The sequence below is a fragment of the Medicago truncatula genome, chromosome 3, assembly GCF_003473485.1.
Source record: "Medicago truncatula cultivar Jemalong A17 chromosome 3, MtrunA17r5.0-ANR, whole genome shotgun sequence".
In the NCBI taxonomy this organism is placed as follows: Eukaryota; Viridiplantae; Streptophyta; class Magnoliopsida; order Fabales; family Fabaceae; genus Medicago; species Medicago truncatula.
The window spans coordinates 57,922,663-57,944,356 of NC_053044.1; the positions used below are offsets into that span (position 1 = coordinate 57,922,663).

Genomic DNA, 21,694 nt, shown 5'->3' on the forward strand with positions numbered 1-21,694 from the left:
CAACTTGACCATGCATACATACTCCACAACTCTACTAAGACTCATCTACAATGCATGTGGTACCATATCAGGGCCGGAGCCCTCACCGCTTTTGAATGGTTAAAACATTCATCAGGACCGAAGCCCTCACCGCTGTGAACAACTAGTGCTCCAGGACATGAGTCCTCTCCGCTGTTTATGCATATGCAATGGACCAACTCGTGTATATCTACATACAACTAGACCATGCATACATTCTCCATATGACTCCAATTTATACAACATGTATGGTTCAATAAATAAATCATACATCACAGCCATCAGCAACAACAACAACCAGCAATTCAACAATCCAGAATAATGCACAATTAAATATAACTATGCCCAAAACAACAACATCAATCATCACAATTCATACAACAACAATCAGCAACGGCAACAACAACTGTGCATAAATAAATATGACTTACTCCACAAATTGGTCAACTTAATGATATTAATAATCAACAACAACAAAGACAGCAACATAAACAACTTGCAACATAGCAACGTTAATAATAACAACTCGAATGATATAAACAAGAATATACATTTTCCACATAATATATATATTTCACATTAACCAACACCAACCAACATTAGCCAACGTCACCTAAATATTAACCAACTTTAATCAAACGTTAACCCACTTTAATTAAACATTAACCAACATATTAACCAACATTTTCCACAACATTAACCAACAGATGCATCTTAATCAATAATAACCAGTAACATGGCAGCACACAAACAATCTCAAGATATAACAACATCAAATGGTAATCAACATCTTAAAACATCATATATACATATAACACTTCATCAATCATTGACAATATCGTATTCACAAATATATACATACATATATTAATTCATCAATCATAAACAATTCTTCACTGTGACCTACGTGCAGTAATTTGACCATAACTCAAGTTCTATAAATCCTTTTGAAGTCAAACCAACGGCATTAGAAAGCTAACATCCATACCCACAACTTTCGTGTTTACACCTAAGACCAATTCTGTACCAATCAATACCAGTTTTCATTTCAAATTCTGACAAAGTTGTGCTGAAATCCATAAAAATTCACTAAGACCTCCTTGGAGTATTTTCATCATATCTCATAAACCAAAAATCATTTTCGAGTAAAATTAAAGCCATTGGAAAGCTAACAAAATTATCTACAACTTTCATGTTTACACCAAAGGCCAATTCAAAACAGAAACGTGTGAAAAAGACGCAAGAACGCGAAACAGGGGATGCTGTCAAAGTGCAGCTCGCGAGGCGAGTAAGTTTACTCGCTGTGGCGAGTTGCGACGAACAACTCTACGGAAACAGACCAGTTTTCAGCCAAAAACCCAATTTTTCATCCACCCAAACCCCAAATTTGATAGGAAACTCAACCTATATTTATTCTACAATCTGAACATCGATTCTTAACACAATTGCCATGGTTTCTACACTTTTCAATCCAAGAATCATACTCCAAAAACCTAACCCTCAATTTCCAATTTCAACTAGAACTATGCTAAACCAAGATCAGAATTATATAACCATTATCCTTGAGAGATAGTCTCACCCTTACCTGAGTTCAATTGCACAAACAAAGCTACAGCAAAATCGATCCCCTCTTGCTCTTGTTCTCCCCTTGGCTTGGTTTTCTCTCCCAAAACTTGTTTCACGTAAAACTGCTTCTAACCTTTTCTTTTCCTAACTCCCAAAATATAACTCCTCCTTTATTTCATTAAACTCCCCTTAATTCTATTAATTCCTAATTAACTCCCCAACCTCCAAAATAATATTAATTCTCACATTATTCTAATTAATATTAAAATAAACTATATAATAAAATAATACACACCACATAATCAACCAATATTATTTAAAATCACATAAATTATATAAATATATCCTAACTCAATAAAAAATAATTAAATAATCAATTAATTCAAGGAGGGCGTTACAAAAGACACTTTTATGGCTGGGATATTGAGAACAACATCAAGATCAGAAAGTGAAAATTCTTTTTATGGTAATTTCCTGAATCCTAATGTTAACTTGGTTGAATTTTGGATGAGGTTTGATTCAGCAATAGAAGCGCAACGGCATAAGGAGTTACTGGCTGATAATAACTCAATTCATTCTAAACCGAAACTAAAGTTGGAACGTGGTATAGAGAGGCATGCGAGGGATGTCTATACTCGTGAGAACTTTTATATATTTCAACATGAATTATGGATTGCATGCGTGGATTGTGGGATTGAAAATAAGAAAGATGAAGATGGGATGGAAATATTTCATATATATGATAATAGTGAGATCAATGGTAAACTTCGAGAAGTTGTGTATAACTTGTCCGATCACAATGCAAATTGCTCATGCAAAATGTTTCAGGCTGAAGGAATACCTTGTAGACACATACTTTGTGTTTTAAAGGGAAAAAATTTCAATGAAATACCAAGTAAGCACATTGTGAATAGGTGGACTAAGTTTGCAAACAGAACACCTATTTTTGACATAGCTGACAATGTCTTTGAAGAAGATAGCAAACTCATTTCTGATGTGTGGAACCACTTACATAGCTGTGTGGAGAAGGCTGGGAAAGATAAGGAAAGATTGCTTCTTGTGTTAAATGGGGCTGTTAACATGGAAAAACAATTGGACGAATTTGAAGGGAGTTCTAAGAGAACAAGGACAGATGATTTGATTCTTGGGTCCAATATTCCTGACGAAGTAGAAATCCTTCCACCACAGTTTGCAAAGACTAAGGGTAGTGGTAAAAGAATCAAAGGTGGCAAAGAGAAGGCTATTGAACAACAACAAAAAAAAGCAAGACTTTGTAAGGCATGCGGTGAGTATGTGCATCATGACAGCCGCAATTGTCCCCAAAGATCATCTCCATAATTTTGGTAAGAAGCCCCTTTCAAAATGTATTTGTTTTGATCTTTTTGTCCTCATGTTTATGGTGCACTTGTTTTGATCTTTTTGTGCTCATATTTTTACTTGATGTTTTAGGATTGGAAGAATGGCATAGAAGAAGGATGAAGAAAGTTAGACAAACCAGATGAATAACATAGAAGAATGAATGACACTTCATGTTCTTTATGGTGCTGTGCTGTTCTGTTGGCGTGGAGTTTTTTGTGCTTTCTAGTGTTTTTAGTTGTTTTAGCATTGCTGTTGTTCTGTGTTATTAGTGCTGGCATTTAGGGAGTTTTTTTTGCTAGCAGTTTTAGTACTTGTAATTCTCTTAAGTTTTAGTAATCATGAATTCTCTTAAGTTATATGTTACTTTGCAAGCTTGTAAGTACTCATGAGTTATGCTTGACTTCCTCCTATAATTATGCTTGACTTCCTCCTTATAAGCAAATATCACTCCTATTTTTGTGCCAAAGTATATATCAGTCATGTAACAGAGTGATAACAAAATAGTTTTCTGGTTTTTATCAACAGCTGTGCTGTTTTTCTGCTATGTATCAGTTGTTTTTCTGGCTTTTAATGAAATATGCTGATTCAAAAAAAATAAAACAATTTGAATACCAATTGGAAAGTGTAACCAACTGGAAAGTGTAACCAACAAAGTATAACCAACAATGAATACCAATTTCATATAGTATATAATTTGCTTTACAATACAAATGTGAATTGAATTACCACAAAATAGAAATTACATTTGATGTTGTAAAAAAAGTACAATTAAGGAGGGCTTTAAAACAAAGGGCTCCTCTCCACCAAAATCAAAACTCAAATTTGTATATACAACCAATGCAAAATTTGTATATACAGTATCTACATGTATGCATATTCTAAATGAAAATTCTTTCTTCTTCTTCTTCTTCTTCTTCTTCTTTTCTTGTTGTCTAGACATAACAGTAACTCAAATTTTCCAACCAAAGTGCCTTTTCAATTTTCCTTGCAAAGTGTACCTAATTGATTCACCCAAAAAAATAAATTAAACCTGGAAAAGTGATATTCAAACAAAACAAGATGTAAACCAATTGGGGTATCAAATTAAATTGGGAAAAAGTGAATCAAAGGTATTGAGAATTAAAATGGGCAAAATTGAATCAAATTAGGCTATGAATCAGGACACAATTTCAAACCTGTTCATAATAGATTCACGAGATTAACAAAAAGAAGAAGAAATGTGAGAACTGAGAGAATCGTTGTGTGAATTAAGCTAATAAAACGTGAAGAACTGAAGAAACGAAAGGAAGAAGAATCACCATAATATATAATCGTTGGTTCGAAAGGAAGAAGAGGATTAACAAATTCTGATTATCAAATTTGTGTGACAGAAAGAATCTTGTGTTTGTGTGACAAGAGGAGTGAGAACTCAGAAAGGTGAGAAGAAACGTTTATGTGAGAAGAAGAATCGTATGTTAGAAAGGTGAGAAGAGATGTCACGTGAGTCATTCAAAGCTAACATTTAATAACAACCATCTATTTAATCCAATGGCCACTATTTCATGCTCTCATCCTCTCATTTTAAAAGTCCTCTCATTTGAAATGTCCTATATATATATATATGTATGTATATTGTGATTATTGTCCCTTTTATCATGAAACTAAACCAAGCAAAGTATGAATAGTTTATTACAAATGAGAATTATATGATGTGATGATCGATAGGCTCTGAAGAAGCTTATTTGATGAGGTATTGGGCTTATGTGAAATGAAATATTTGTTTGATTGTTGCCAGAAAGATGTTGTTCACACTTCACTCAATGTTAGGAAATACTAGTTATTTACTAATATAACCTCATCGGCAGTTAACTGTTGATGGAATTTAACCGGCGGCAGTTAACTGCCAATAGACATTTACGATTTTTTCTGGTGTGTTTCAGCCTTCTTAGAAGTGTATACAATAATTTTTTTGTTGCTAAGGGTGATTCAGGACCGTATTTGAGGCAGACGAGTAGAGGGGCTATTCTAGGCCCTAAAAAATAGTTCGGAATTTGGACCCTAACAAAGTAAAATTTGGGGTTCATTATGCCCTAAAAAATTACTTATATTCTAAAGGGATGTGTGGTTGTTAGTAATAGATTCAATCCTTTGCTGTCCTATTTATAATTTTTTTTGTTAGATAATTTCTTAATATAGTAAAACCATCCTCAGCAAATTATTTTCTTATTTTGGAAATTTAATTTTTTTTATATATGACATTATTTAGGACCCAAATTATAGGTTCGTCTTAGACTACTAAAATCTCAGAAACGGTGATGTAGTAGTTACTTGCTTGTTGATATGATGCTCAAATTTATTTGTTTCATAAGGTTGCAACTTTTGTGTCGTCTTTGACCACAAAAAACAAACAAACTGTGTTGTGTATATAGTTTTATATTGGTTAAAAGTCTTTATGACCAACGTCACATAGATCAAATCTTACAAGCGGTCAACACATTGAAAACAAGCATGTCTCCAACTTCATGACTTGGAGAGTAGGTATGCTTACTTTCAAATATAACACCTGTTGCTAAGTACTTCAAGGTGATGTAGGTGGGTGCTTTTAGAAACTCTGTGTAATAAGTTATTGTAGTATTATTGACATAGGAAACTGAGAAAGGACAAGGTTAGTTTTGAATTATGCTCTTTACCTAAATTGATTCGCTCATTTCCAAAGTAAATGACTGAAATATCCCTATGTATATTAACTCACGCTAGTGCAAATTATAATGTAAGTTAACATACGTTGCATGCAAAAAGAAACACATTAAAACCCAGCGTGAGTTAACTCTAGATTTTTGGCTCTAAAAATGTATCATTAATTGCTAATTTCCCTCTAAAAGCTATGTTAACCTGAAAATCTAATTATTTATTAAAAAAAAAAAAGAGAAATTAGTGTGATTTGTTGAAGTGTGTTGTATACCGTGTTTTATAGCCTTTACATATTCTTATCATTTGAATTTCAAATACAAAGGTTACAGTAACTATAAACTTCAATTAATGTCACCATTGTTATCCTCCACTAAGTCTGGCATAATTCCCATGCAGGTTCACGTTTTACAACACCAGAACTTTTGGGTATAAATAGTCAAGCTGACACTTTGCGTCCTCGCAACCTATTTCGCAGCAGATAGTTAACGGCCATACCCACAACTGAGACTTTGCTCTCATACCATTGCTTGACTGGTAAATGCAAATTTAAGCAAAGTTGTTTCCCATGTTGTCTTCCTTATAATGCTATTACTTCATATAACTAATGTTGTCTTCATGGCAGACACCTTGGACAAGGCCTCTACATCACTCAAGTTGGTTGATGACTGTGGAAACATGTGGGTGTGTGAGTGCATATTAATCTTTGGTTCAGCTCCGTATGAGCACTGCATGATTGGTGGTGAATGGAAACGCTTTGTGGATGCGCGTAATCTCTATGATGGTGTGAAGATCAGACTTGGTGCACTTGCAGTTGGGAAGAACGATAGCCTCTACATCACTGTTATTTGGAGTTAGGGTTTGGTTGCAAGAATGAAGGTGTAATTTGGTGCGGTGGTGGATGTTTTTTGGTTATGGGGGATTAAGCTTTTTTCGGGTTTGGTCTTAAGTTTTTATTTGATGGGACATATATAGTTTTTTAAACTATGTTTTTTTCGTTTCCATGCAATTTCATATTGTAATCTTGAATTCTGACTATTCAGTTTGAGGTCATGTTGCTTAATTAATATAATTGCATTTTATTTCTATGCCAAATTATTTTTATGCCAATCTGTTGTGAAATTGGAGGTTAAGTGAAAATATAATTGCCCCTTACCAACATGGGCAGTGATACTTCACCTGAATTAATTTATTCCTCATCAGTTAATATGCAAGTGCAGAAACAATCAAATGGGTTAGTTGCACCAAATTTTAGTGTGTTGTTGATTTAATTTGAAGATGTATATGCTTAAATATATAAACAATCAATAACTGCACTTTGTCTGGATACAATTTACTAAAGTTTTTGATGTTAGATCATTGCTCTTTGCGTTGGAAATAAACTGCATCAGAACCCTTGATTCTATTGTTTGTGATTATGATCAGAAGCAATGAATTCAACATTAAGTGTGTTCTATGTTTAATAAAAAAAAATAATATTAACAAGAGTATATAAAACCCATAATAATTAATATAGGAGAGATGGAAAGGTTAGTCACCATGTTTCAAATTCACGAAGCCATTACACTTTCAAAGTGCTAATTCAGAACCTAATATAAAACTTAGTAAATGTTGGAAATATTGTGTTTAAAATTGTTAAAATTTATTGTCTATACTACAGCGAAATATTGCTTTTATAGTAGAATGTAGATTTTTATATATTTAACTGTTATTTTGAATAAGTTAACACTAATAATTTTAACTCAAGTGATTTGAATGCTGACTTTCGAAATAATTAAATTACAAATAGATGCAAGAAACTCATCTAATAGTGTATAAATTTGTGACTATTAAAATTACTTTTAAATGTTTATAGTTTAAATTGACCCACAGTAAAGTATATAAGAAGGATTTTTCTATTATGTGCAAATTTGCACATGTTAAGAAATTTAAAATATAAATTTTGTATTGGAACTTGTACATTTAATATTAAATATAAAACTTTTGAATAAATAATTGTTGTTTTCCAAGAAAAAGTTACTACTATTAGTTGTTTTAACATGTGCAATGTTGCACATGTTAGACAAACTCATATAAGAAATTAGGAATGAGAATATGCATGACTGTTGTGCTTCCCACTGCTTTAGTTTGTATTGTAAACATACACGCAATGAATTAGTTTGGCTTTTCACGTTACTAGGCAATAGTTTTGGTATTCTCTGCCTTTTATTAAATGCATTTGGGAAGTTGTCGTGATTAATGCTGATTTACATCGGTTGCCAGTAAGTGAAAGGGCCATATACATAATTTGATCTTGATGATTTACATTCAACTATTTTTATTTATGTTATATTGCTGTAATTTGACCATTAGTTATTTATGAAATTCAGATTTTTATTATTTATATTGTAGTGCTCATTTTGTAAACACCTTTGATCTTCAAGATTTTGAACATTATTCTATTATTAGAAGATATATTTCAGCTAAGCAGATCCGTGCGACACACGGATCATCTATCTAGTAATGTAAGTTAACATACATTGCGTGCAAAAAGAAACACATTAAAATCCAGCGCGAGTTAACTCACGCTGGTTTTGTTTCATCCATATTCCAATTAAAACAAGATTTGTGCACATGCATTCATTTGTGATAAGGGCTAACTCTAACCCCATTCATTCACTATCTTTCTCTCATCACTAACCAAATAAAAAATTAAAATAATATTTGTGCACATTCATTCATTTGTGATAAGGGCTGATTCTAAATTTGACTGACTTTATTTTGTTTGCCACTTGTTAACACACTGGAATGTTGTTGTGTTGTGCTGGTGACTTGGTAGTAGTTGGAGTATCAAATTTCAAAGACTTGGTAGTAGTTTGCCACGATGCCATGCCATGCCATGCAATCATGCACTGCTATATTAAATAAAAATCAAGAGCAGAAGCATATCAATTGAGAATCACTTAGTATATTAAATGGTGGATTTGTTTTTGTTTTTGCTCCTCCTCTCTTCTCTTTTTGTTTATGGATGAAACAAAACCAGCGTGAGTAAACATTACTCACGCTGGGTTTTAGTTTGTTTTTTTTTTTGTGCGACTTAAGTCATGAAACGTGAGTTAACTCCCACAAATTTAACATTAGTGTGAATTAACTCAGGTTGCGTGAGTTAACATGTGTAGGGGTATTTTGGACATTTACATTGAGAATGAGCAAAATCATTTTGGTAAAGAGCAGAATTCGTTAGTTTTGAGGGGGGTTCACCTGAAACATATGACTTAATGAGAGACATTGTCTTCATGTGATCCAAACAATTTCGAATCTATCTTGATAGGCTGCTGATGAAAGTTGATACATATTTTGAGTAAAGCTACCTTTGAAGTTATTGGATCTTAGACAAAAAAAACACTGTATTCAAGCATTGCTGAAATCCAAGCTGATAATGTGTGGCAAAGGTGAATAAATCATGAGTTCTCGGGCAGAAGAGCATGTTCGTCTTGGGTGAATAAATCTTTGAGTTTACACGGCTCATGTTTATCAATATTCATAGTTATTTTCTAATTCTTGTGGTTTGTGCTCTAGACTCATGGTTTGTGATGATAGATGTTTCAACTTTGTTCGAGATTGTTCATTATCAGTTGTGGTTGCTTTGTTTGTGATTTGAAGCATTGGCGAACAATATTTTACAACACAGTCGAAGGAGGAGCGCCTAAGAAAGAAGAGACCCTAAATCATTCCAACCAAATATAAAGTACAAATAATAAAATCCATGAATAAATAATATAAGCAATATTGCAGAAATATCATCTTATTCAAACTGATAAAATTGATATATCGTGAGAGATAAATATTTACAGAGCTTGTTTATTCACAAGATAATGCAAACAAAATATGTTAAAAGACCTAAAGAAAAATAACTGTTAACTACATGGTAATATAAGATATGCACAATGGCTTCTGACTTTTTTCATAATAAGTTGAACTTCATTAGAACTAGTAATTCGCAATCCAAGGCTGCCATGGTCATTGCAACAAACAATCATCTCCAGCTCGCTTTATTTACGGGCTCCACATGTCTTTTTGGATACGGAACCTTTTTGAAAAGGTCTACTTGAGAAGGAACAGGATCTTTCTCTCTAGTTCGAAGTTCCTATCAACAAGGAAACCAAATCTTATAAAGAAATATTTTACCGAGTATCCTGCCAAAGATGTCGTATAGATAATAATATTTTAAATTTTCATAGTATTAGTAACTGGTGTAGTTGAACATGGCATATACTTTAACTAATGAGCACATGTACTTTATGTACTGAGCACAAACATGAATTTCAGGGCACAACTAAGAAGTTACTTTTTCCTTCTATTTCAGGGTACACCAAGATTATAATGTATTTCAAAACTAAGTGTGTGTGCATAACTTAAGTATTTTCTTATAATATTGAGACGCTGAAACGTAAGGCTTACAGAACGGAAGGGAAAATCATCTGCCTCAAGCATATGAACAATTTGACCCATCTTTGGTCGCTTATTGGCATCCAAATCTATACAGCGAAGGCAAACCAGTAAAGCTCGCTTCAAAGATCTTGGAGAAGGCTGAATCTCGATCAAAGGATCAACTAGCTCCTCACCACGACGACTTGCTACCATTCCCTTAAACCAATCAACCAAGTTCATCTGAAGCAAATCAAACAAAAAGAGACGTAAGACTTCTTACAATTCCATGGAATGCTGTAAAGAAATCCTGGATTCACCTCTGCAGGTGCTCTAGAATAATCAATGGGACTTCTTCCTGTAACTAGCTCCATGAGTAGAATCCCAAAACTATACACATCGCTGCCCTCATTAAGCATACCCGTGCTTGCATACTCCGGTGAAACATATCTGCAGAAAAATTGTTTGTGGGAAGAAACAATATAGTAAAATATCACTCATATACAGTAAAGAGATTATTACAAAATAACTGAGGCCAGGAAAAGAAAGAACTAACCCAAATGTCCCCATTACGCGTGTTGTCACATAGCTTTTCCCAGATCCTAAGAGCTTGGCCAGTCCAAAGTCTGATACTTTGGCATGCCATTTTTTGTCTAAAAGAATGTTGCTTGATTTTACATCTCGGTGGACAACTTTGGGTTCTAAGCCTTCGTGCAAATAGGCTAGCCTGTTTCATGATTTAGAAAAGTTAATTGATATTCTGAAAAAACATGTAAGTTAATGGGAATTCCATAACAATGAAGCATCATAACAGTATGTCGGATATGATTCATGATAGGATATTATGACATAGTTTAATTGGTCTCTGAAACCAATTAAGGCTTTGTTTATTATTGTTTTTCTATTGGAGCATGATAACGCATAAAAATACTTATTCCAGTTGTTATAAAAATATATAGTCAATATCTCAGTTGACAAGTATTATAAATGCATGTGAAGGTAACATGGGTGATACACTAATACCGATAATTTAAGATATAAACTCGATAAAACAAGCAAAGAACTCAATAAACACACCCTTTTGCAGTCCCAACAGCAATCTTCATTCGTATATCCCAAGTCAAAGGGCTAACAGGTCCTACATCACCATGCAGCCACTGCTCTAAATTTCCATTGTCAACATATTCGTAAACAAGCATCCTGTATAGTCAGCGAAATCGCTTTAGACAAAATTTATAGGAAGTTTCTTCATTTGAAAAACCTTGAATCAAAAGAATAACAGTCATGTAATAAACATAATACTTACCTTTTAGCACCTTCTGCACAATATCCAACTAACCCAACCAAATTCTTATGCCTCACTTTTCCAATGGCTTCAACTTCCACTTTAAACTCTTTCTCTGCTTGACCCCTAATTAGTACAGTAATGCACATGAATTTTCAGCATACCATAGCAGAGCAAATTTATCAACATTTTGAGATAAAGCATAACATATCTAGTATTGCAAAGCAAAGTTGTGTGCAAAATAAAAATGCTCAATTTCTTCTTAGTTTGGATATCTTGCAATATTTCTTAATTTATCATGGAGATTTCAACTGTTTGGACCCACAGGCATGCTCAATTTTCAAGTTAATTAATGAAGCAACAAAAGTATAAATTCTTGATTTTTTAATTACTTCATTCTTATGCCATTTTTTAATTAAGTACTTCATTCTTATGCCATTATTATTATCTCAATGAATATTTTTAAAAATATCAACTTTTTTATAATAGATAATTAAATGTATTTAGACTAAAGTTTTTATAGGGAGTAAGACAATATCAATATACCTGTAAAAAAAAAGTTGAGCTATAAAAAAATCACAAATAAGATAAATAAACTAAAAGTGAAAGTAGATAAAGAGAAAGGTAAGTCCAGCTCAAAAAGGAAAAATACCTTATTTAAAAAGAAAAAAAAGTAAAGAAGAACTAAGTGACCGTTTACTATTCCTAAACACCTTATTATAGTAACTGTTTCTGGTCATATTTAACACTCCCTTCGATAATCTTTTTCTCTTGATCGCTTACACTTAACACTTTCGCATTGTGTAGTAGTTCACTCCCAATTTAGACATGCACTCTCCTAATAAAATACCCTCTCCTCTCCTCACACACTCTCAAGCCTCTCGCCTCCTCTTTCACTCTCAAGTATCTCCTTTTCCTTCCTCTCTTTTTTTCAGTTTTTTCCATGTATTTTTTTATTTATTTATCCCAGTAAACAAAATTAGTTAGAAAAATGACCATATTTCAAGTTAACAAAATATTTAATCTTTTTTTCTTTCCTTCTTTTTTTACTGCAAGTATGGACGATAATAAACAAATGCAAAGTCTCAAGTACATCTTGAAATGGACAGGTGGCTTCGTTACCACACTGACAATAATTTGTGGTTTAACCAGCCTGCCTATCATTTAGGAAGGACTTAATCAAGTTTGAAGAGAATATCGATTCCGTGATTGAAACTGCGGTTTACTCAACTTTTGAATTGGTTGTTACGGGAATGTTTGATTGGTTGGCACATGCATCTATTGAACGCAGAGTAAACCATCTGTGTCAAACAAACAGATGGCACAGATAGTTTACTCTGCGTTCAATAGATGCATGTGCCAACCAATCAAACACTCCCGTAACAACGAATCCAAAAGCTGAGTAAACCGCAGCTTCAATCACGGAATCGATATTCTCTTAAAACTTGATTAAGTCCTTCCTAAATGGTAGGCTGGTTGGACCACAAATTATTGTCATCGTGGTAACGAAGTCACCTATCCATTTTAAGATGTACTTGAGATTTTGCATTTTCTTATTATTATCGTCCATACCTGCAGTAAAAAAAGAAGAAAAGAAAAAAGATTAAATATTTTGTTAACTTGAAATACGGTCATTTTTTTAACCAGTTTTGTTTACGGGATAAATAAAAAAAAATTACATGGAAAAAACTGAAAAAAAAAAAAAAAAAAAAAAAAAGAGGAAGGAAAAGTAGATACTTGAGAATGAAAGAGGAGGCGAGAGGCTTGAGAGTTGAGAGTGTGTGAGGAGAGGAGAGGGTATTTTATTAGGGGAGTGCATGTCTAAGGCCCCGTTTGGATAAACAGCTTATATAGATGTTTATAGCCTTAGAGCTTACATCATAAGCTCTTATACTTGATAAGCTATTTATGTTTGAATATGTACACTAAAAAGTACTTACATAAATTGAAGTGTTTGGATGTGACATTACATAACCAATTATCGAAATTTTAAATATTTTTAAGTTAACATAAAAATCAGAGAATCGAACCATAATTATCAAGATTTTTTTGATAAAAATAATCAAGATGTAAAAAACAATATTATAATATATTAATTATAATTATATATATATACCAACTTTTCGTTTTAGTCCCTCTAAAATTTTCCATCTTCACTTTTGATCCCTCTTTTAAAGTAAACTCATATGTAGAATTCATATTTTTGAATAAAATTCATAATATTATAAAAATCTCGCCCAAAAAAATTTAGAATTTTTTAACAAAACATAAATTTAATATGAATTTTTATATTTTGATGGTTAAAAATTCATATTAAATTTATGTTATGTTAAAAAATTCTAATTTTTTTTTTTGAGAAATATTCTACACATTTCTGCACAATTTCATTAAAAAAAAAATACTAAAATTAACTTAAAAATAGGGACCAAAAGTAGTGATTGAAAATTTTATAGGGACTAAAAGTTGAAGGAAAATTTTAGAGGGGCTAAAACGAAAAGTTAGTATATTTGTAGGGACCAAAAACATATTCAACCCTATATAGTATAATTAATATTTATCCTTTAAAAAAATATCAAGATAACAAAAAATAATAAAATCTTCCTTAAAAAAAAGGAAAAGTTTGTTTTTTCTATTCAGTTTAATTTTGTTACGTAACAAAAAATAATAAAAATCTTCCTTAAAAAAATAATAATAAAAATCTTAGTTACGTGTGTTACTTTAGTAAGATAAGTATATAACAATTTTGTTACTTATACACCGCCAAAGATAATTATAATTAAAATATATGTTTGGAAAAAGTGGCTCCAGAGAGAATCGAAGGAGGTCACATAAATTCATAAGCTCCTTGTTAAGCCGGAGGGTAAGCTGAAAATTTAGGCTTATTGAATATGGCATAAGCAGCTTATAAACCATGATAAGCTATTTTTATTTATTTACCCAAACACCTTTAAAAAAGCTTATGGGAGTAGATAAGCCCACATAAGCTCAAAATAAGCCAATCCAAACGGGGCCTAAATTGGGAGTGAACTACTACACAATGTGAAAGTGTTAAGTGTAACCGATCTAAGAGAAAAAGATTATCTAAGTTTGTCTCTTATTACCATTATTATAGCAGCGAGAAAACGGTAAGAGACCAAATCAAATTTTTACTGAAGTATAAGAATGAAATGGAAAATGTGATTTAATTAGCAACAACATACTTATTGTTGAGAAGATTCTTGACAGCGACAATAGAACCATCTTGAAGAATTCCTCTGTATACAATTCCATATCCTCCTTCTCCGATCACGCTCCCTTCCGCAAATCCATCCGTCGCATTCTCCAATTCCTTCAAACTATACCACCGACCCCACCCTATGTTCGCCGACGGCGACGGTGACTCCACCGACACACTACTACTCTCTTCGATCTCACACTCCACTTGCTTCTTCATCCTCGACGATTCATCACCGTCAACTTGTTCGATCTTGATCACCTCCACGATCTCCTTAGAAACAAGTGGAATTGTTCCGGAACTATGCTTCACTCGCCGCATTTTGCTCTTCTTTGAGGTTCGATTCCGGCGAATGCAGAGAACGGTGATGAGAATGATTGTGACTACGATTGCGACTAAAATGAGGACTAAGATATAGAATTTCAGCCCTACGATAGAGGTGGTTAGCAACGGCACAGAACCGCCGGAGGAATTGGCGGAAGGTGCCATTGCTATGCTAAATGTGAGAATGTTTGGTTGGTGAAAAAATTGTAATGAAGAAACAAAGAAGAAAGAAAAGGAAAAGAGAAAGGAAAAGAAAAAGAAAAAGAAAAGAAGAGAAGAGAGAATATTGAGAAAAACGAAGTTTCAACTTTCACCAACGGATATTATTACAAAAGCGAAAGGAAACTATTGCTACTGTTGTTACTTTTTGGACTTGGATGTGATTATATTTACTTAAAATGCCACTCATAAATAATCAGATTCAGAATCAGTGCCCAGGTATTTAGGGAGCTGCATGACGTGGGGATTGGGGGAGTGCAAATTAATCTTATGAAAAAATGGACATTGACAACAACATGTGATATGACATGGATATTTAATTACACGTAGGTACATTATGTAATACTCCCTAGTTTGAATTTTGAAGAATCAAAATTGAAGTATTATGTGTAAGTGTTTAGATATATCAATATCAATACAGACATTTAAACAAAGTGGGACACTTGGGTCTTCAAACTTTCAGTATCATGACATGTAGTTAGATCATAGTAATTGACTACATATAATTTTTGTTTTGAGTGATGCTATATTATCAAGCGAATGAGTAATTCGAGAGAGACTTGCTATGTGTACAGCGAAGCATGACATGGCAAAATAATTTTGTCCACGTTTTAATTCCAGATTTATAGAAAATCACGTAGGATCTGTGATTAAATCACACTTGTTGCTGTTGTTATGGATCTGTGAAAAATCTTTCATTATTTATACATAGCAATTTCCTTTTGTTTTAGTTGGTTCTTCCAATGGTGAAATGCAAGCTCGGTCACTATGGGTAGAGATGCATTAATGTGAAGTGTGGATTCAACGTAGGGATTAACTGATTAAGTTTTAGTTATAGAGACCCTTTCTATTTTTTACATGATAGTAGTAGTCTCTTTCGAGTCAATAATAATATCACGTGTATTACGTACCTTACCTGGTAGAGTTTTCTATTTGCTTCTTAAAAAAAAAAAAATCAGCTGTAGAATAATGCAGAATGTTTACTTAATAAAATTATTGCGTGTTTAATACAGCATCATATTCATATACTATTAATTAATTAACAATAAAATGATACAATAATAATGCCAAGGGTTGAATTGGAAATAAAAAAAAAGTGTTAAAAACCCAGTGAATTAATATCCTGTGGAAGTTGAAACGTACTCATCCATTTTGATATGGTGAAAAGGGTCTCTCTTGGCTCTATATATGTTTGTCAAAGTATCAAGTGACTGAACGTAATTATCCAAAGTAACTCGCCACCAAACGATTTGTTAGGACATGCTATATTCTGCATACTTGCTTGGCATTTTGTTTCACCAACTAATCTAGTTTCAAACTCCAGCTTCAGTGTCGGATTTACATTTACAGCCCATGGCCAAGAAATAAAACTGAGTTTTGAATCATGGATTCTGTCTATTTATTGTAGAATTTATGTAGGATTGTGGTGAGAATGTGGCAAAATTAGTGCACTATGTCCAGTGGCGGATCTTGCCGAAAATATTGGGGGGAGCGGTAAATATGAACTAAATATTATAATTGAAATTCATAAAAGTTATATACAATTTCATCCAAAAAATATCACCGCAATAGCTCAAACACGAGACTAAAGCTTAAAATATACTATATACCAACTAGAGAGGTGAGAAGAATGGTGTTTTGATATGTGAGGATGGAGAGGAGAGGGGGTACCGAGAGAGAGCAGACAAAAACAATCAGGGAAATTCAAGGGTACTATAGTAATTTTCAGTATACAAATTTTTATTTTTTTTTATTGGGGGGTGCCACAGCACCCCTGGGGGTCTCAATAGAGATCCGCCCCTGACTATGTCACTTACCAAAACTTACTTGTAATGAAAGAAAAACTTACTTGTATTAGTGCTACCGGTAACATTTAAAAATATACCTTTGAGTTTGTTACACACTAAAAATATGTCAAAAATTGTTGATGCATTTGATTCAAAATTTTAATCAAATATAACAACTTTCTTTTATCTACTTTTGTGACATTACAGCAAGGAACTAAAAAAAATGTGTTAATGAGAATAATTTTGTAAAAATTTATTCTCTTTTTTCTAATCATTGCATTTTTAATATGTGTAAATTTTTAAATATATTCATTTTAAAATAGAGTGTACTCTTACACAACTTCCAATATTCAGTTGTTTAATAAGTGTTTTAGTTTAACCTAAAAAAATACTCCCTTCGATCCTATTTATAAGAAAAATTTGACTTTTAAGATTCATTGAGTAATTGATGTATCTAGTCTAGAATATAGATCAAATACACAATTTATGCAATGAATCAAAAAAGTCAATAATTTCTTATAAATAGGACCGAAGGGAGTAAGTGATTTAGTTTGTGGAGTAAAAATATGAGTGTCGGTCTCCCAAGAGGACTTGTTCTTAGGTCCTTTATTCTCTTTATCGTTTTTGTTCCAAAAGAAAAATATTATCTTAAAATTGTGAATTTTTTTATAAGTTTTGGTAACGAGTGCCTTAGATACTCTTTATAGTTTAAACATTCTAAATTAAATAATTATTTTTTAAAAATGTTAATATTTTAATTAATTACATATATTTTTATAAATATTTATTATTTATAATTCTTAAAAAAATGTTTTAGAGACGCTCGTTAATATTTCCAATTTTTTATTCTTCAAATAACATTACTCAAGAAAAGTTAGGTATTGAATTGTTGCATAAAGTTTTGGTGGTGATGGAGATAGCATCGGGTTGGGAAAGTTGTTGCTGGCGACGCGGGTCGGAGTAAATTTCAGATATTAATGGGAAACTCGGAATACGTGAAATATTTGGGCTGCTAGCTACCTTACTACTGGGTATTGAATGTTGTTGTCAGATAAATTGAAGTCGCATTTTAATTGTACTTTCAAAATATCCATATTAAGGTCTCGAATTTAATTGTACTTTCAATGGTACCGTACAACTTCCAATTCAATTTAATTTTTCCATTTACTTCGATATCGAATTTACTATATCTATGCTTAAATTAAATATACTCCATGAGGATTTAACTAAAAAGAAAGATAAATAATTTAGAGGGTGATTTTAGATTAGAATTAACTTTAAATCACCTCTCTCAGTAGATAAAGAGAAAGAAAAATTGTGATAGCTAAGGTTTGAGAAGAAGAAAAGGGAGAAAGAGATTGGGTTAGTATTTTCAATTATATGTCACTTTAACAATTTTACGTCTTAAGTTGGTTTGGTGGTGTTGTCCCCAGATCTTTGGAATGTGCTCCTCTCAAAATATCAGGTTCAATTCTTCTCGGTGACAACTTCGAAAAGCTAGTGTGACTTAAAAAAAACAATTTTATGTGAATTAAGAAATGTAGTTCATGTTGTATAGAAAAGTGAAGTTATGAATTATTTTACAAAAAGGAGTATCTTTTATTAATAGTGTGGAAAACATATATTAAAAAAATTAGAAAAAGATAAACTAATAAATAGTAAGAGGCATAATAGTAAAATAAGCATTAGTGATTTGTTGATATTGTAAAATGACATGATTAAAGAAAATATAATTTATTAGAATGACATATACACTTAAGGGTAACAACGACGAATATTTGAATAAATTTATCAAAGCAACAACTTTTTCTTTAATATCTGTGACTTTTGTTATGATGTTCAATAAAAATGAACTGATATTTGAAATTATTTTTTTTACAAATTTATCCTTCAAGAGATAATTATGCTCTCAGGATGGTATTTATTGTTATTTGCTCAGACATACTATTTATTATCAAGCCAAATATATTAGATAAGTCTTATTTTTATTTTTATTTTAAATTGATCATTTATGTTCGTAAAAGTGTCCACCTAATCTTTTAAGTTGTATAATATAGGCTAAACTGCAGTTTTAACCCCCTAACTTTCACAATGGTGTGATTTTGGCCCCCTATTAAAAAAAAATTAAATTTTAAACCCCTTTGCAAAACAGACCTTTTGGTCAATTTTGACCAGGTTAACGCGGAGGTGTCATGCCACATGTGTATTTTCTCATTTTTTTTATTCAAAAAGCCAACTGTGTAATGCTTGGAAAAAAAAAATATAGAAGGTGTTATTCAAAAAGCCATTTTTTTTTCAAGCATTACACAATTGGCTTTTTGAATAAAAATAAATGGGAAAATACACATGTGGCATGACACCTCCGCGTTGACCTGGTCAAAATTGACAAAAATGTCTGTTTTGCAAAGGGGCTAAAACATAGGGGTTTAAAATTTAATTTTTTTTAATAGGGGGCCAAAATCGCACCATTGTCAAAGTTAAGGGGTTAAAACTGCAGTTTAGCCTATAATATATGTATGTAAATAATCATGTTTGATGTCATAAATATTTTTTGGAGCTTTCCGCCCCAATGATAAACAGTCATTTAATCACTTTGCAACAAAGATGGGTAAAAAAACGAGAAACACCGTGAATGTTTATGACTTTGAAGGATAAATTTACTATAAAAGAAAATTAAGGGTTAGCTTGTTCATTTTTACTAAGGCTAAAGTGCACTTTTCCACCCTTAACTTTCAAAAACTTGCAATTTTAACCCCCTAAATACAAAAACTACAATTTTGATCCCCTAAGATTTAGCTCATTTGCAACTTTGATCCTTTTTGCCAATTTTGACTGGTCAAAGCATACGTGGCATGCCACGTGTGTAATTAATGAATTAAAAAAATAAAAAAATCCATATAATCATTTTTTAAATTAAATAAATTAAAAATGTAATTAAAAAATTAAAAAAATCAGGAAAAAAAATTAAAATTAAAATCCCTCAATTTTTTATTTCTTCTTCTTCTTCATCTCTTCCTCTCAAAACACCCACCGTCACTCTCCGACCACCACCGCCGGTGACACCTCCTTCTTATTCAACAATGCCTCCACCGCAGACGTCATCCTCCGTCTCTTCCCCGACACCATCACCCCGCTGGAATCTCCCTCCTCCATCTCCGTCGACTCCACGCCAATCTCTGATCTCCATGTCTACCTCCACACTCTGAAATGAAATTAATGTTCCTGTAATTAGACAAGTTATAAGAGTGATATTGTTAGAACCCAAACATGTCCAAACTATAGACAGTAAACTCCTGCCACTGCAATAATCTGCCCATGGATCTTGAATTGTTGAGGCGTTATCATGATTTATTTTTATTAACAAGCACAGATTCTTTTCAACTTGGATATATAAGATGTCAACCACCGACGAAGAGGGCCTTAAAAAGCTGTATCAAGACAAAATAAAGTCCATAAAGAAAACAACCACTAGAAATGAGGGTATAGTTTTTTTTTGTCCCTGAATTCATTCTACCAAACTTGAGGAATGTGACTGATCTCAACAAATCTAGCGAGAAAAGAAGCCCAAGGATTTTTAATGTATTTTCCTGATTCTTTTAATTTTTTAATTTCATTTTTCATTTATTTAATTTAAAAAATGATTATATTGTTTTTTTTATTTTTTAATTCATTAATTACACACGTGGCATGCCACGTAGGCATTGACCGGTCAAAATTGACAAAAAGGATCAAAGTTGCAAAGGGGCTAAATCTTAGGGGGCCAAAATTGTAGTTTTTGTACTTAAGGGGTCAAAATTGCAAGTTTTTGAAAGTTAAGGGGGGAAAAGTGCACTTTAGCCTTTTACTAATTATTGTTTTACACTTGAGCTAACAACATATAATGTCTCATTTGTATCTTCGTCGTATACGACATTAAATGTCTCATTTGTATCTTCGCCGTCTTCATCAGTTATCAGTATCTTCAACTTCTATGGAGACAGCAACATATAATTGTTGTTTTACACTTGAGCTAGACAACAACTTTTCAACAAAAAAACAAAAAAAAAAAAAGCACGTAATATATTAGCAGTTAAACTTACGATTGGTTATATCTGAAAGTGGACTCCTTAAATGTTGAATGCAAGACCCTGGAGATTCTGGTGGCCCATTTTTACTTTGTGTGGTCATGGTGGATAACTTCATGCTTTTCTGTACATCTTCAAGATTTCTACTAAAAACTACAGGACATCAAACTATGCGTTCAATTCATTGAGCAATGCTTCAGACAATATTCTTTATGAAACTTTAATAAATTGAAAATTAATTTTTGAAAAATTCATCCACAATAGTGTTTTAGGCTCTGTTTGGTAAAAATAACGGATAGCTGATAGCTTATAACTTTTAGCTGATAAACTAACTGAAGTGTTTGGTAAAAATAGCGGTTCAACTAGCTGATAAATGTAAAATGACATAAAGGGTATTCTTAATTCATAATAAAAATTATATCATTAATTTAAGTATTTGTAATTTTGAAACTAATTTTATTCACAAAAATTTTATCTTATATTTATTATTATTTAAGTGTTTCCACTTTATAAAGAAAATAACATTTATCTCAAAAACAAAAAAAAAGGTAGCACTAATAGAGTAATACGAATAACAAAGAATAAAGAAAATAACACTTACATAAAAAAAAAAAAAAGTAACACTTATAGAATAATAGTATTTTGTTTCGTAAAAAAAAAAAAACGAAGGTATATATTTTTTAAAAAAAAAGGCCAGCTGATATATATACAAAAATTGGAATAAAGGGATAGTAGTCTTTATTACGTAGCTTATTATAAAAATTATAATGGATAAAAATACAAT

At 32.1% G+C, this 21,694-nt stretch overlaps 1 protein-coding gene and 1 long non-coding RNA gene across 2 annotated transcripts; both read right to left on the reverse strand.

Moving 5' to 3' along the window:
• Positions 1 to 3,599: 3,599 nt before the first annotated feature.
• Positions 3,600 to 4,507, reverse strand: LOC120579757 (uncharacterized). Its single transcript, XR_005645500.1, has 2 exons — positions 4,242 to 4,507; positions 3,600 to 3,941 (listed from the first exon to the last, which is right to left on the reverse strand). It is a non-coding gene; the product is annotated as an uncharacterized lncRNA (long non-coding RNA).
• Positions 4,508 to 9,378: 4,871 nt separating this feature from the next.
• On the reverse strand, positions 9,379 to 15,138 carry LOC11415335 (probable receptor-like serine/threonine-protein kinase At4g34500). The gene is made up of 7 exons (XM_003603872.4): positions 14,503 to 15,138; positions 11,324 to 11,428; positions 11,095 to 11,217; positions 10,574 to 10,744; positions 10,338 to 10,467; positions 10,051 to 10,260; positions 9,379 to 9,736 (listed from the first exon to the last, which is right to left on the reverse strand). The coding sequence occupies exons 1-7, from the start codon at positions 15,003 to 15,005 to the stop codon at positions 9,626 to 9,628; spliced, it is 1,353 nt and encodes a 450-aa protein (XP_003603920.1). The 5' UTR covers positions 15,006 to 15,138; the 3' UTR covers positions 9,379 to 9,625.
• Between the last annotated feature and the right edge of the window lie 6,556 nt (positions 15,139 to 21,694).

Excerpts from the sequence above, each read along its gene's own strand:
- LOC11415335 (XM_003603872.4), bottom strand. The coding sequence starts at position 15,005 with ATGGCACCTTCCGCCAATTCCTCCGGCGGTTCTGTGCCGTTGCTAACC. Across the intron at positions 11,218-11,323 it reads TGTGCAGAAGGTGCTAAAAG|GATGCTTGTTTACGAATATG; the intron begins GTAAGTATTATG and ends CTGACTATACAG. Across the intron at positions 10,468-10,573 it reads CGCGTAATGGGGACATTTGG|ATATGTTTCACCGGAGTATG; the intron begins GTTAGTTCTTTC and ends ATTTTTCTGCAG.